Source organism: Hypanus sabinus, chromosome 22 (assembly GCF_030144855.1).
Source record: "Hypanus sabinus isolate sHypSab1 chromosome 22, sHypSab1.hap1, whole genome shotgun sequence".
Taxonomy (NCBI): domain Eukaryota; kingdom Metazoa; phylum Chordata; class Chondrichthyes; order Myliobatiformes; family Dasyatidae; genus Hypanus; species Hypanus sabinus.
Genome location: NC_082727.1, coordinates 6,524,014 through 6,540,458, shown reverse-complemented (window position 1 = coordinate 6,540,458; position 16,445 = coordinate 6,524,014). Strand labels below are relative to the sequence as shown.

Below are 16,445 nucleotides of genomic sequence, written 5' to 3'. Positions count from 1 at the left end.
GCCCTCCTAGTCCGTGCCGAACTCTTAATCTCACCTAGTCCCACCTACCCGCACTCAGCCCATAACCCTCCACTCCTTTCCTGTCCATATACCGATCCAATTTTACCTTAAATGACACAACTGAACTGGCCTCTACTACTTCTACAGGAAGCTCATTCCACACAGCTATCACTCTCTGAGTAAAGAAATACCCCCTCGTGTTTCCCTTAAACTTCTGCCCCCTAACTCTCAAATCATGTCCTCTCGTTTGAATCTTCCCTACTCTCAATGGAAACAGCCTATTCACGTCAATTCTATCTATCCCTCTCAAAATTTTAAATACCTCGATCAAATCCCCCCTCAACCTTCTACGCTCCAATGAATAGAGACCTAACTTGTTCAACCTTTCACTGTAACTTAAGTGCTGAAACCCAGGTAACATCCTAGTAAATCGTCTCTGCACTCTCTCTAATTTATTGATATCTTTCTTACGCTCTTTACAGCCTTTGCTGTAAAGAGTTGTGTTAGTCAATTCCTTGGGCCATTCATTTGCAGAAAATAAATCCATTGCCATCATCACATAAATTAGATCCAACTCACAATATGTTGAGAAGCTGGGTTTCTCCCATGTGTGAAAATACTAACAGATTAGCAAATGCTTACATATTTTTTTCAGTGCTTTTACAAGAGCATGGTATAGCCTCCAATCCAAGTAACATAAATCCCTTTTTCATTTTATTAAACTAATCATACAGTATGTACCCTGGATTTTGTTGACATCTCATTAACTTTTATCTATATGGACTATATATTCTGATCACAGGTCATGGAGTATAATGGAGACATTCGGTGCTCTGCTGTTCTTTCCAAAGACTACCCAATTTAAAATTGGAGGAGACCTCAGTTTAGTTGGGGTCTCAGTTTTAAAGTCAGTGCATCCATAGAGTAATAGATTCCAACACATGGAAATTGGCTCTTTGGCTGACCATAGAAACATACTAACCTACACTAATCCCACGTTATTCCTACTAAATTGTCTCAGATTCTACTACTTGCCTGTATATTAGAGATAATTTACAGCAGCCAAATAACCTACCAGCCCACATATCTCCGGGATGTTGGAGGAAACCTGTACTACTAGAAGAAAGCCACGTATTCACCATGAGAATGTGCAAACTCCACACAGACAGCGCCAGAGGTCAGGCTTGAACCTGGGTCGCTGAGACTTTGAGATATCAGCTCTACCCGCTGCACTACTGTGAAAGCCATTCAGGTCACAACTTGCAGCTAAAGTGAACAAGAATTTTAGAAAGCATAAATTGACAGAATGCAGATATTCCTCATTTTTACAGATGTACAATTTACAAATTCTGGTAATAACACTTTGAATTCTTTGGGGGAGGTGAGTTCAATCTACAATTGTATGTTTCACTTACAACAAAGAGTTTGCTACTCACTGCCCATGGAACTGCACTGGGCTAAAACACATTTCCCAGTTTGTAAAATTTCACTCTTACAGCATTTAGCAGAATCATGTCACTTTACTAAATCAAGAACTGAACCTCTTGACCATGTCTGCAAGCTTTCATGCATGGGTTGCTGCCACGTAATTGGCTGAATAGATATTTGTATTAAGAAGCCAGTGTATGGGTGTACCTAATAAAGTGGCCACTGAGTGTAGTTGACCATACTGCATTGAAACCAAACTGTTTGAGCAAAAGAGGGTGTGAAGACTAGAGAAGAGTCTACACCACCATGCTGACCTGATAAAGTCCGAAAGGGAATGAAGGAAAGAAATATTTGACATTAAGCACACACAAAATTCTGAAAAGAATTCAGGCAGCATCCATGGAGGGAATGAGTCTCCCTTCTGGCTTTAAGGAAAGTTAACTTACCATTAAGTTGCACGTGAGGAGAAACTGCTTTTCCCAGAGGAGTAAGAATCTGCAGAATTCCCTGCCCGAGGAAGCAGAAAAAGCTATTTCATGCAATATATTTAAGATACAATTTTAGCACAGCAGGGGAATTAAGGATTCTGGAGCTGAGTCTACAGCTGAGTCGCGTGCCATGATCTTACTGAATGGCGGAGCAGGCTCGACAGGCCAGATCCTGCTCCTGCTCCTTATTTCTAATGTTGTTAAATTTCTGAGTTTAATAACAGGCTCAAAATTATAGATCATCAAAGACGGGGTAAAAAATTAAGCCACTGCTGTTGAAGAACTTCATTGTTATCAGCCTGGGATACTTAAAATACATAGCCTTCTGTCTTCCTCACGAACCAAGCAATTGAACTATAGGTCCATTAAGTGGCTAAAAACAAAGAGAAACTCCTTTAACAATTAAAAGATGATCATATTGTTGATTATAAAACAAGTTCCTTCTTTGATTATTCAGATGTTCTAATAAATCCATGTTGATTACAACAGGAAAAAACTGTGCTCTCTGGTTTGATTGGCAAGTGGCTGTGAAAGACAAGTTAGTTGCAGTAAAACAGAAGTAATTAGATTCTTGCTTGATGAATTTATGAGTGTACCAAATGCCTGTCAAGTGGAAAGCAAAAAAGCTGCTGCGGGAGTAAGGGGCACAGGCAAGAGAAGACAATGTGATCCCTGATCATGAGGCATGGCTAATGGGAGACTAGCGGGAATAGAAACTGTTGTGTCTGTACGACTACATATTAAATAAATAAAGGCACATATTCAGAGGAGAAATTGATGTGTATATTCACTTTGCAAAGAGAGTAACAGATCAATGTGCATGAGAAATTATCAGTCAACAATTAGCATGAAGGGGATTCTTTGCACTAAAAGAAGTAGATCCAGCCATTACATTTCCTCCCCCTTTAGATTAATGTAACATAAAACTGTATCTGAGGAACCAAGCATTCAATTTCCCTTTAACAGACCATATTCAAATAAACATGCTTTCATAATAACACTAAATTCACTATTTGAAAGATTCAGTCATTTTGGGTGGCGCTCTGTTTCTTTCGGGATAGTGCCTCTGGACCTGTAGAATGGCATCAAGTTTGGCAGCTGTCTTATCAAAAACAACTTTCTCTGTTGTAGGTGTTATGTTGTTGGTGGTGACATGATCAACACTGAGAGGTAAGTCCAGTGGCAGTAATGTGTCCATCTTGTTGGATGCATTCGATTCAGGTGTGTTCTTCAACTGAGCATCCAGTATCTGGTCCACATGACATCTCCATGTATGATCTGCAACATCCACTATGTACGTCTGTGGTCTATTTCTTGCAGCTCTCCTACCAGGTGCCCACTTGTTGTCTTGGTAATCACACACTAGGACTTCCTGTCCAAATTCGAAGTTCCTTGCTGATTTACTTAGTAACTGTTTATTTTGCACTTCCCTCCTTAGATCTGGTTTTGGGAGGTCTATGCAAGATCTCAGATTCCTGCTCATGAACAGCTTTGCAGGTGTTTGATTTGTCATCACATGAACAGAGCTCCAATACAGAAAAGGAAGTTGTCCACCTTGTGCAGTAGAGAAATGTTCTCCTTGTTCTTTGTTTTATTGGACTTCTTGAAGGTTTGGATAAAGCTTTCAACTAACCCATACATTGCTGGGTGGTGAAGAGCTGACTTGAAATGTTCTATGTCATTTTTCTGAACTCTTCTGATGTGTCTAGTGGTCCGTTGTTACTCACCATTTATTCTGGTAAACCATTTCTGGAGAAGGTAGTCCTCAGGGCAGAAACAGTCTTTCCTGATGTGGTTGGCTTCATTGGTATGGTTTCTGGCCACAAAAATGAGCATCCACAGCAATCAGAAACATGGAGTCCACGAATGGCCCGGCAAAATCAAAATGCACTCTTTGCCATGGTTGAGATAGCTACTCTCAAGGGTGTAAAGGAGGCTGTGGGGTATATTTTGAACTGACTGGCATCCCAAACAGCTTTTGGCCTAGTCTTCAATCTGTCTATCTATTCTCAGCCACACACGTAGCTCTGGGTGAGATTCTTCCTCTTGAATGTACCCAGGTGTTCTTCAAGCAGATTCATTAGCACTGTTGTGCAATTTAGAGGGAACCACAACATTGGCATTCTTTGACATACAGACAGTTGATCTTGTCTCACTGAAAACACTGGAAACATAGGATTACAATGAGGTGGCAATCCTTGCAGGGTGATATCATAGATTACTGACAATGTCGGGTCATTTCTTGTTTCTCTTTGTATTTCAGAATTTGTTACTGGCACTTGGTCCACTGATGCTGTATGGAACACTTTTGCTGGGTCACCGAATAAAGACTTTTCTTCTTCCTTTGTTGTCAGTGCAAGACATGACAAGCCATCAGCGATGCTGTGTTGTTTGGTACCCTTGAACTCTGTCGTAAGAGTGGGCTCCTAGGAAAAGTGCCCAACATTGCAATTAGGTAGCAGTCATCACTTGGGTTCCCTTCCTGGGATTGAAAATGGACAAAATGGGCTGGTGGTCTATCACTAAAGTAAACTTTTGTCCATAGAGGTAGTGGTGGAATTTCCTTAGTCCACATACTAGACTAAAGGCCACTTGCATCTGCATTTGAAAGTGATCTTGATGGAAATGCAATCGGACATTCAGATCTATCTTTCATAGTGTGTGACAAATCAGCTCCAATGCCATAGGAGACACATTGTACGCCAGTCTGATGGGCAGAGATGGGTCTTAATGGGTGAGCAGTTCATCTGATGTTATTAGTCTTTTTGTTTCCTTGAATGCTCTTTCACATCTCTCTGACCATTCCCACGTTCCTCCTGTCTGCACCAGTGCACTCAATGGGTGCAGCACTGCAGCAAGATACGGAAGAAACCTGTGGTAGTAGTTCACAAGGTCCAAGTATGGTCTGAGTTATGACACATTTTCTGGTTTGGGTGATTCAATCTTCTCTTGTGCCTTATGTAAGCCATGCTTGTCAATGACATGTCCACAATATGAGATTTCATTCTTGAAAAACTCATGTTTCTCTCTCTTTGCGTGCGGACCATACTCACTCAGCCTGGTAGGCACTTTACCAAGGTTCTGGAGGTGCTCTTCGTCATTCTTGCCAGTCACAACGATGACATTGTGTTCCTGGGAGATGTTGGAGCAATTGGTCCATTGCTCTTTGCCAGATTGCTGGAGCTGATGCAACACCAAAGGTGAGACGATTATACTGGAACAGTGCCTTATGAGTCTTCATTGTGAGGAACTTCCTGCTTGACTCCTCAATCTTCATTTGCAGATAGGCTTGTGACAAGTTAATCTTTGTAAACCTCTCCCAACCTGCCAATGATGCAGAAATGTCTTCTATTTGTGGCGGGGATACTGCAAAGTACACAGCACAGGGTTAACACTCACTTTGAAGTCCCTGTATATAAGAACAGTTACGTCCTTCCCTTTCTTAATCACCAAGCCAAAGGCATAGCCCAATAACTCCATTCAACCTTGGAGAGAATACCAGACACCTGCAAGATCTGAATAGGACGTAGTGTGTAAGGCACTGGATGCACTTTATGGAATCTTGGTGCTGCTGCTTCATCCAGTTCAATTCTGGCCTTCATGCCTTTGAGCTTATCAAAACCCTTCCCAATCACCTTCTCATTAGCATTAATCAGCTGTGACAGTCTCTGTTTCACGCTACTGTTTAGGCTGCAGTTACCTGTTGATAATGCATTGACAGCTTTGCTTGTGTGCCTGTCCAGTTGGATTTTTCTCAGCCATTAATGTCCGAAAAGTGCTGGCCTTCAACTTTTCAACACATAAAGCTCTAACTGCTGTGTTTTGCATTCATAAGCAACATTTGCTTTCAGTTTGTCTTTGGGAGATTCTTTTTTGGTTGTGTAGGTCTTCAGCATCACTGAGGCCATTTCTAATGTTAGCTTAGAAAACAGTCTGTTGTAGTCAGCCTTTGGAATTATAGACAAAACTGATTCTGTTTCCAGCTCCTTTTTCAGTCTTACACCAGACACATCTGTTGAGTTCCATATAATTTTGTGATCTCTTCAGTAATGCTACACAGTTCTAGGCATGACAGCTCACCTTTGTCAGACTCTGTGTTGTCTGATTCTGTTTCACATTCAGTCACTTCATGCATTTATTTACTTTTGTGTTTAAAACTTTTCACTTTGTGTGGTTTTTCCCTTTGGTTGTGCCTTGCACACACATTCTGTGTGGCCTTGCCTGTGACACTTACCGCACACTTTTTCTTTGAACCAACAGTCATTTGTGTGATGGGAGGATTTGCCACATCCGTAAAATTTTTGGCTTTTTGCACCATTGAGGGACTTTTTGAGCATTTCACATTCTAAACACTTTTTCTGTAGTTCTGCTGCATCTTTTGCTGCAGTTACTACGATAATGCCCCTTTTAAGGTAGCCTCTTTTGAGTGCTTTGACTTTGCATGCCACATACAAGCCCGAACCTTAATGCATCAGAAAGTCTATATCTAAAGTCATATTATTGGGAAAGTTTGTGCAGTTCTGCAGTGTATTCAGAGATGCTTTCATGCTTTGACCAGCTCTTTTTGTGATATCTATATCTCTTAGCTATTACTAGTAGTTCTGGGCTGAAGGGCTTTTGCAAAATTGCAACAATTTTGTTGAACATCTTGTTTACTGCCTTTTCAGGAGTTACTAAGTTGTGCAGGAGACTATGAGTTCTAGCACCCAGTAAGTTAAGAAGTGTGGAGACTTTCTTTACATCATCCACGTTGTTCGCATTATCTACAGTTCAACCCCCTCAATATATGGTTGCCAGACCTCATCCATACCATCAGATTTGTCAATTTTCCTGATTAAGGCCATCATCACGTTATTTTCACTTTTGCTTTGCTAGTTATGTGTCTCTCACTGTGTATAGTGCACTGTTCCTCACGTGTCCTTTTCTTGCCTCCGTGGCCACCTTCTCTGTCACCATACTGGTTCAGTTTACTCTTTCCTCTCACAGTCTGTCTCCCTTCCTCTGAATTCTGTTATCTCGTAACTGTCAGTGCAGTTTGTAATGTCTCCTGACTTTTAGGTTTGTACTCGTCACCAATTTGTTCTGCCTGCACAACTACATACCAACTAAGTAAAGACATGCAGTTGGAGATGAAGTTATAGACAATAGACAATAGGTGCAGAAGTAGACCATTCAGCCCCTCGAGTCTGCACCGCCATTCTGAGATCATGGCTGATCATTCACTATCAATACCCAGTCCCTGCCTTGTCCCCATATCCCTTGATTCCCCTATCCATCAGATATCTACCTAGCTCCTTCTTGAAAGCATCCAGAGAATTGGCCTCCACCGTCTTCCGAGGCAGTGCATTCCACACCTCCACAACTCTCTGGGAGAAGAAGCTCTTCCTCAACTCTGTTTTAAATAACTGACCTCTTATTCTCAATCCATGCCCTCTGGTACTGGACTCTCCCAACATCTGGAACATATTTCCTGCCTCAATCCTATCAAATCCTTTAATTATCTTAAACGTTTCAATCAGATCCCCTCTCAATCTCCTCAATTCCAGCGTGTACAAGCCCAATCTCTCCAATCTCTCTCCGTAAGACAGCCCTGCCATCCCAGGAATCAACCTAGTGAATCTACGCTGCACTTCCTCAATTGCCAGAATGTCCTTCCTTAAACCTGGAGACCAAAACTGTACACAATATTCCAGGTGTGGTCTCACCAGGGCCCTGGTAGAGTTAACTGGTAGATTCACTTTGCAGAGAGAGCAACAAATCAGTGCACATGCATAAGTTATCACTCAATAATTAGTGCTAAGGGGAGCCACTGTGCAAAAAGAAATAGATCCATGTATTACAGAAACCTTCTTGATCCACCTTTTTGCTGCTTCACACATCCATGTATGAAACTCAGGCTTAGTTTGCTTTTAGGCTTGTAGGGATGGTTTTCAGAATAAAGAGGGGAGTAGGGGGTCAAGTTAGGGTTTAGGGACAGAAATGTTGGGGAGTTAAAGGTCAGACAAGAATCTAGGCTTGTGCTCTACACTCTACGCTTGAAGGCCAGTGATGTGGACTTGTGACAAAGAATATTTGTGGATGGATGCCGGGATTGTTGCGGATAAAGACCAGTGAAGGTGAGGGCTGGTGGCCTCTCACTTCAGCAAGTGCCCCCAGATCGATGGATTCTGAGGTTGGAGGCAGGAGGCACTAAAGCTGGTGACCCCCCAAGTACATATGTCAGTGAATCTGGAGCTCGAGGCCTGGAGTTCGGGGTCTGATTATCAGTGAGTGCTGGAGATGATTCTGAAAATCGAAGCCCTAAGGTCAATTAGAAGCTTGGAAGTTGCCCAGTAGCTGAATTCCAGGGTCTGTGAGTCCAGTGAGGGAGTTGGAGGCCTGATGTTTTTGAGTCCATGAGTTTACTGGAGGCTGGAGGACTGGAAGTAGCTTGTCCTGGGGTTTGAGGGCCATCTATGCAGCTGAGTGTATGAATTGGTAGGCGTGGGCAAGGGAATGGGCTTGTGTTGTTGTTTTTGTTGCTTATATTGCTTTGCTGAACATTGTGGGCATGTTGTGCTATGTTGTGCCAGAATGTGTGGCAACAATTGTGGGCTGCTCCCAGTACATCCTCGGGCTGTGATGGTTGTTGATGCATTTGAAAATAGAATCAGGGTAAGGCAAAAGTAATAGCTTGTATTTATTTTCTAGCCTGCGGAAAATCCATGCTCAGGACAACAAATACTTCTTCGGATCTTTAATTCCATTATCTGTTTTAGATGTTTTAATGCAGAAAGAGATTATCAAAATAAAAACAACAAATTGGAAAACTGGATTTTAAAAAAATCATAGTTCCTACTTAATTTTAGTCCACATGCTTGTGTATTGACTAGTTATGTATGCAGTAATAAATATACAAATTATGCAAAATCAATATGGTAATGGAAACTCTAAAAAACCAATCCCTTCAACCCTGTACCTGAAACACAACATCAAAAATAGGAATAAATACATCTCATCTTAACTAAGAGATATATTCACTTTGGCATGCACATGCCTAACTTCCAAATACATATAGGCTAGACCCTGAAACGAGTTCTCCTCCCTCACGTTACTAGGCCAATAAGGAACTTCACACAACCATGCTGCCCAGCACTGATACCTTACTTTCGAAAATCTTTTCTCACCATATGACCAGTTCTTCCTAGAACATTGTAACTCTTCTTTCTACTCCGCATGTGCATGATGATGTCACTGTTTTACAGGCACATGCGGCTATTTTAGCATTATCTGGGTGAATACATAAGTGCACCTTAACAATAAAAAATAATATATTCAACAGTCACCCAGTTACATTTATATATAGCAGCAAAAATGTACCTGAGGTGATCTTTAGAACATAACACATGGGACAGGACTGTGCAACACAGGAACAGGATATGGTGCTGAACTAATTAAGTTATTGACAGCTAATTCAATAATCTCCTGTGCCTGTACCTGGTCCTTATCCCTGCATTCTCTGTATATTCCTGTGCTTATCTACGAGCCTGTTAGATGCCTCTACCACCTCTGGCAGCACATTCCAGCCATCTACCTCTCTATGTAATAAAACTGGTCCCACCTTCTGCACTGAACATGATGCCAAAAATAAAAAAAAAGAGAATTAAATGCAATACTCCACATGTGCCATTTTCCAAAGCTGTAATGTGACCTCCTGACTCTCAAACTCAATGCCTCCACTATTAACGACAAACACCTTTGTTACACTTTGTCAGCTTGTGCAGACACTTTCAATGGGCCTTGGATTTGGAAACCAAGATCCCTCTCTATGTCAATGCAGTTAAAGGTCTTGCCATTAACTGTGTTATGTCTCTTACTTATAGTCTCCCAAAGTGCAACAGCTTAAACTCCGTCTGCTATTTCTCCAACTGCAACTGACCTGTATTCTAGTCTTCTGTAACTATCCATCAATCGTTCTGTCATCTGCAAACTTACACTCATCCAGTTCATTTATGTATATCACAAATAACAGAGATCCCAGTACAGATCTCTGCAGAAATCCACTAGTTACTGGAATATTATCAAACAGATAAAAAAGCAGAAGGTATGATAGCAGCACATTTCAGGTACTTATTATGAGAAGAATCATTGTCTACGTATTATGAGGTTCTCAAAGTGGCTTTTTATCTTTTGTATTAGCAAGATCAAAAACTCTTGCCTGTTCTTTCTTGTACATTTGTGCAGCATTACTTTGCTGCCTGGTGATAATTTATGCGACTTTGTGATTTGTTCCCTAGGTAACATCAGGTGGACGGGTAACCTACTACGTGTCATATCGCAGAGAAAGCTTCGCGGAGATGAAGCTCCCAAAATATTCATTGCCCAAGGTAAAAACTGTACATTGTCAGCATTCCTCAGAAATCAGCAAGCCTTTTCCTTCACCTTCACGGTCATCTCAAGTCAGGTCAATCTGAGTTTATTGACATGTACAAAAGAAATGGGTATAGTGAAAAACTTCATTGCAGCAACTTCGCAGGCATCACACAAAACATAAATTAGTCAAAACAGGGAGGACAATAAGAATTTTGAAATGTTATGTTTGTGAATCTATTAATGAGGGAGCAAGAAAGAAAACTATGCTCAACCAGTTTGGTGGGGACTTTGAATTGGGTTTTTATCTTTGACTGATCATTGTAATTTGACAGATCACAAACAGGAGAAAATCTGCAGATGCTAGAAATCCAAGCAACACACATAAAATGCTGGAGGAATTCACCAGGCCAGCCAGCATCTATGGAAATGAATACAGTCGACGTTTACTCCCTATGCAACTCCCTTGCCCATTCATCCCTCCTCACTGATCTCCCTCCTGGCACTTACCCTTGCAAGTGGAGCAAGTGCCATACTTACCCTTACCCCTCCTCTCTCACTACTATTTAGGTCCCCAAACGTCCTTCCAGGTGAGGTGACACTTCACCTGTGAGTCGTTTAGGGTTATCCACTGTATTTGGTGCTTCCCGTGTGGCCTCCTGTATAACCCAGTGCAGATTGGGAGACAGCTTCACCAAGCACCTATGCTTCATCTGCCAGAAAAAGTGTCCTTCTATTTTAATTCCCATTCGGATAGATCAGTCCACTGGCTTCCCAGTGGCCTTCTATTTCATTCCACATCTCCTACTGCAGTGAGGAGAGCTCCCTCAGGTTGGAGGTGCAACACCTTATATTTTGTGTGGGTAGCCTCCAACCTGATAGCATGAACATTGATTTCTCAAACTTCTGGCAATGCCTCCCTCCTTCACCATTCCCCATTCCCATTTTCCTCTTTCCCTTTATCTCCTTACCTGCCCATCACCTCCCCCTAGTGCTCCTCCCCTTCCCTTTCTTCTATGGCCTTTGGTCCTCTCATGTCAGATTCCCCCCTTCTCCAGCCATTTATCTTTTTCACCAATCAACTTCCCAGCTCATTACTTCATTCCTCTTCCCAGTTTCACCTGTGGTTCTTCCTCCTGAAACCCCTCCCCCACCTTCTTACTCTGACTTTCCATCTTTTTTCCTCCAGTCCTCGTGAAGGGTCTTGGCCTGAAACATTGACTGCTTACTGTTCCTCCATAGATGCTGCCTGGCCTACTGAGTTCCTCCAGCATTTTGTGTGTGTTGATTGTAATTTGTCAGTCTAGCTATATTCTCTGTGTCGACACTATGAGGAGAATGACCATCTCATTGGTCAGGACTCCATTTTATGAATCTCTCCAATCACTCAGATTGGTTAATGTGAAATCAATGGAAATCCAACTATACAGCCCTGAAATGAGCCAGGTAGAGAAAGTGGAGGGAAAAGCAGAGGTAATGAGAGCAAGGAATAGGTCAGCAATAGGTCGGTCTGGGAGAGACTCTACGGTACAAAGTCATACCACAGGAACAATGTAGGAGCTTTGGAAAAGGTGCAGAAGAGATTAGCAGGATAATGTCTGGAATAGAGGGTGTGACCTGGAATGAGAGGTTGGATAAGGACTTTCATGATTTAAAGCCAGCAATGAAGAAGGACCAGTGATATATTTCCAATCCAGGATGGTGCATGTGACTTGTAGGTGAACGTCTAGGTGATGGAAATGGGGTCCGGTACCAATTAATCTGTTCTTTGTTATGTTAGGAATGTTATTCAATAAAACTTCAGAGCAGAAAGAATTAGGCCTTGTTCCAATATTAGGAGAAAATGGTGAAAAGTATTCCCTCACAATTAAGCATTTAGCAATGTCTCCTTTCTTCCATATGATAATCACTAAGTCACAATTAGCTGATAGTTAAGTAACAGGCAAAAGAGATGCTGAGTCTCCTAACCTGATAGTCGTATCAAGAATGTTTCATAAGATCTTCAGATGCACCAGAGGAAATATAACCATATAACTATATAACAATTACAGCACGGAAACAGGCCATCTCAGCCCTTATAGTCCGTGCCGAACGCTTACTCTCACCTAGTCCCACTGGCCTGCACTCAGTCCATAACTCTCCATTCCTTTCCTGTCCATATACCTATCCAATTTTACTTTAAATGACAATACTGAACCTGCCTCTACCACTTCTACTGGAAGCTCGTTCCACACAGCTACCACTCTCTGAGTAAAGTAATTCCCCCTCGTGTTACCCTTAAACTTTTGCCCCCTGACTCTCAACTCATGTCCTCTTGTTTGAATCTCCCCTACTCTCAATGGAAAAAGCCTATCCACGTCAACTCTATCTATCCGCCTCATAATTTTATATACCTGTATCAAGACACCCCTCAACCTTCTACACTCCAAAGAATAAAGACTAACTTGTTCAACCTTTCCCTGTAACTTAGCTGCTGAAACCCAGGTAACATTCTAGTAAATCTTCTCTGTACTCTCTCTATTTTGTTGACATCTTTCCTATAATTTGGTGACCAGATATGGATAACTAAATTCTGGTAAGCCTGCTAGAAATCGGGATGCTTGTTGACCATTTGATGCATACCTGAAGTTTGTTGGTTTAGGTTTGAATTTTCTTTCTGCAGGTGCGTTATTACAGATCAGTCAAAATCACCATCAGATTTAGATTGAAACTGATTGATCATTGATCTAGACAAAATGAATTTTGTTGTTTTGCAGCAGTATTACAGTGTAAAGACATAATCATTGCTATAAATTATGATAATAAATAAGTAATTCAATAAAAGGAATAACATTCAATGTTTCTGCATTCACAGACTATTCAAAGATATGATGGTGGTGGGGAAGAAGCTATTTCTGAGAATTGAGTATGTCTTCAGCTTTCTGTATCTCCTCACGATGGTAGTAATGAGAAGAGGGCATGTCCAGGGTGATGGGAGTCATTAGAAGTGGATGCTGCCTTCATAGTTAATGGCCAGGGAATATATTCACAGGACATATTCTGGACTTTGGCCAATGTGTTAAACAGGTTACAATGTATTCACTACCTGCTACCTGGTGTCCTTTTCTTCTGATTATCCACTCATTTGAATCCATGAATTAACCCCATTTAGAAACACTTACAACATGTCCAGCTATGCATATCCAGCTTTACCCCCCTGGCTCCTCTCTCACTTCTTCTCTTCTTTCCTGTCTATCACCTCCCTCTAGTGTCCTCCTCCTTCCCTTTTTCCCCATGGTCCATTCTCATATCCTATCAGATACCTTCTTTTTCACCCTTTAACTTTTCTATCTATCACCTCCCAGCTTCTCACTTTAATTCCCCTTCACCACCCTCACATGGATTCACTTATCCCTTTCTAGCTTGTATTCCTTCCCCTTCCCCACCTTCTTATTCTGGTTTCTTCCCCCTTTCTTTCCAATCTTGGTGAGGTGCCTCAGCTCAAAATGTAATTGTTTATTCCTTTCCATTGGTGTTGCCTGACCTGCTGAGATCCTTCAACATTTTGTGTACTACCTTCTCCCCATGGCCTGTTTCTCAAAAGATCGAAGTCATAATCTGGCTTGCTTCAGGTGTAAGGCCCTAGCCACCCTTGTGGTAAATGGATCCATTCAAGCCACAAATTTTGCAGAGTTATCGTAAGCCTCATGGATTTCCCTTGAGATTTGCAACTGTGTTGCTGTTGGCTCAGCATTACTTATATGCAGCTTAGAACTGTTGCTTTTCTGTCTCGGCAGGATATGCACATTATCAGTACAGATGAAAACCAAGTCTTTGCCGCTGTGCAAGAATGGAACCAAAATGACACGTATAATCTGTATGTGTCTGATGCAAGAGGAATCCACTTCACAATCGCTTTGGAGAATGTGAAAAGCAGCCGAGGCCCAGAGGGGAATGTTATGATTGACCTTTATGAGGTAACGTAATGTCTGTTCTCAACAGCACACATGAGATAAAGGTATCTGGGGAAGCATGATGCCAAGAAAATCTGACCATTTACATGACAAGTGATTAGCTGGTGTATGTTATTCAAGACAGCATCAAATTGGAAGGGAGTTAATGCATTTGTTTCTAAACGCCAGAATGGATTAAATGAACAACGTTGTTTGACTAGCATTAAGTTCCAGGTTAAACATTGCTAGATAAAAAAATCCATAAAACCCAAAACACTTTTTCTGGAGATTTATAAATAATTACTTTTTAGTTTGAGCACACAGAAAGCAATTTCAAAATCTTCAGTGGTGAATTAAGCTATATCCAGTGTATGGAGATCTCTCCTGAGCATTTATTGTAAACTTGCTGAAATATTTTTCAAGGTGTTTACTGTGTAGTTGATTTGGCCAATCTCTGCTAATTGTGTGAATCTATCTGAAAGTGCATCTCAACCTCCCTATGGGAGCTGGTTCTTAGAGACTTCATGAGCACTGATGGTATAAAAAATTCCCTTGGGTCCTGGATTCACGTGAGCCCTTTTTGAGGGTCGGTCTGGATTTGACTGGGATGACACAGAAACTGCACAATAAACTTCATTTCAATTCTCTATCATCATCTGGACTATCAGATACAGTTCTGGTTGCTCCATTCTAGGAAGGATGTTGAGGTTTTGAAGCTTCTGCTGAGAACGTTTACCAAGATGCTGTCTGAATTAGAGGACCTGAGTCTGCAATACTCTGCCAGGGGAAGTGGTAGAGGCAGAATTTAAGAGATATTTAGACAGATACATGAATGTGAGGAAAGGGAAGATGTGGCGATTGTGTAGGCAGAAAGGATTAATTATGTTGGACATTTGATTACTAATTTAATTGGTTCTGCTCAACATTGTGATGAAAGGCCTGTTCCTGTGCTGTACTCTTTTATGTTCTTTGTTCTATGTTCTGTGGGTAAGGTCCCATGCCTTTGAGACAGTGTTGATCACATTACAACCAATTTGAATTATGGAAATACACATTATAGAAAAACCACCCATACCCTAATATCCTGATAGAACTTTGATAGGAGTTTATAAAATTATGAGAGGCACAGATGGAGTAGACAGCTGGTATATGCAGTTAAAATATCTAATGCAAGAAGGCATGAATTTAAGGTGAAGAGGGGTAGGTTCAGAGGATTAGCAGGACAAGATTTTTTCGGCATTGTGTATTTAATATGTTGGCAATATTTGGGTAGATATAGCCATTCCAAACACACATAACATATGGAAATCAAAAAGTGATGAACATCAGAAATATGATGAATTAAAAGCAGAAATGGAAAGATTACGGAACATGAACAGGGTACACATTGTCCCAATAAACCCAGCTGTAGAACTGGTATCATCCCAAAGTCACTACACAATAGCTTTTTACAATTAGACTTTACACAGCAATATTTATGTAAATCTATAGAAAGCCATAATACTGAACATTACTAGAGTAGCCTGGAAGTTCCTAGCAATTGAGAAATGAGTGTGCTTGGCTATTTCCATACCTCAGGTTTTACCAGCTTGAGTTGAGAAAAAAATTAAAATAATAATAAATAAATAAACAAACGATAAATATTGAGAATATGAGATGAAATGTCCTTAAATTAAGTCCACAGGTTGTGGGGACATTTCAATGATGGGGCAAGTGAAATTGAGTGAAGTTATCCCAGTTAGTTCAAGTGTGTGATGGTTGAGTGTTAATAACTGTTTCTGAACCTGGTGGTATGGGTCCTCAGGCTCCTGATAGCAACAGCAAGAAGAGAGCATGACCTGGATGGTGAGATCCCTGATCATGGATGCTGCTTTCCTGTAGATATGCTCAATGGTGGGGAGGGTTTTATCCATGATGGCCATATCTAATAGTGTTCGTAGGACATTCCATTCAAGGGTATTGGTGTTTCCATACCAGGCTGTGATGCAGCCAGTCAATATATTCACCACACACCTATAGAAGTTCTTCAAGGTTTTTGATGTCATACCAAATCTTCGCAAATTCCAAAGGAAGTAGAGGTGCTGCTGTGCTGTCTTTGCAATTGTACTTGGACCAAACCCAGTCATCTGAAAAATGATAACCCCTGAGGAATTTAAAGTTGCTGACCCTCTCCACCTCTGATCCCTTGAACAGGACTGGTTCATGTACCTCCAGTTTCCCCTCTGCTGAAATCAATAATCAGCTCCTT

General features: G+C 41.3%; 1 protein-coding gene across 1 annotated transcript in view; it reads left to right on the top strand.

Annotated features, from left to right (window-relative positions):
* LOC132379726 (VPS10 domain-containing receptor SorCS1-like) overlaps nucleotides 1-16,445 on the top strand; it is a 1,404,942-nt gene that overhangs the window by 1,179,932 nt on the left and 208,565 nt on the right. Inside the window, exons 8-9 of the mRNA XM_059948015.1 lie at nucleotides 10,193-10,282; nucleotides 14,042-14,221. Coding sequence (XP_059803998.1) covers nucleotides 10,193-10,282; nucleotides 14,042-14,221 — 270 coding nt within the window. The remainder of the gene's footprint in view (nucleotides 1-10,192; nucleotides 10,283-14,041; nucleotides 14,222-16,445) is intronic.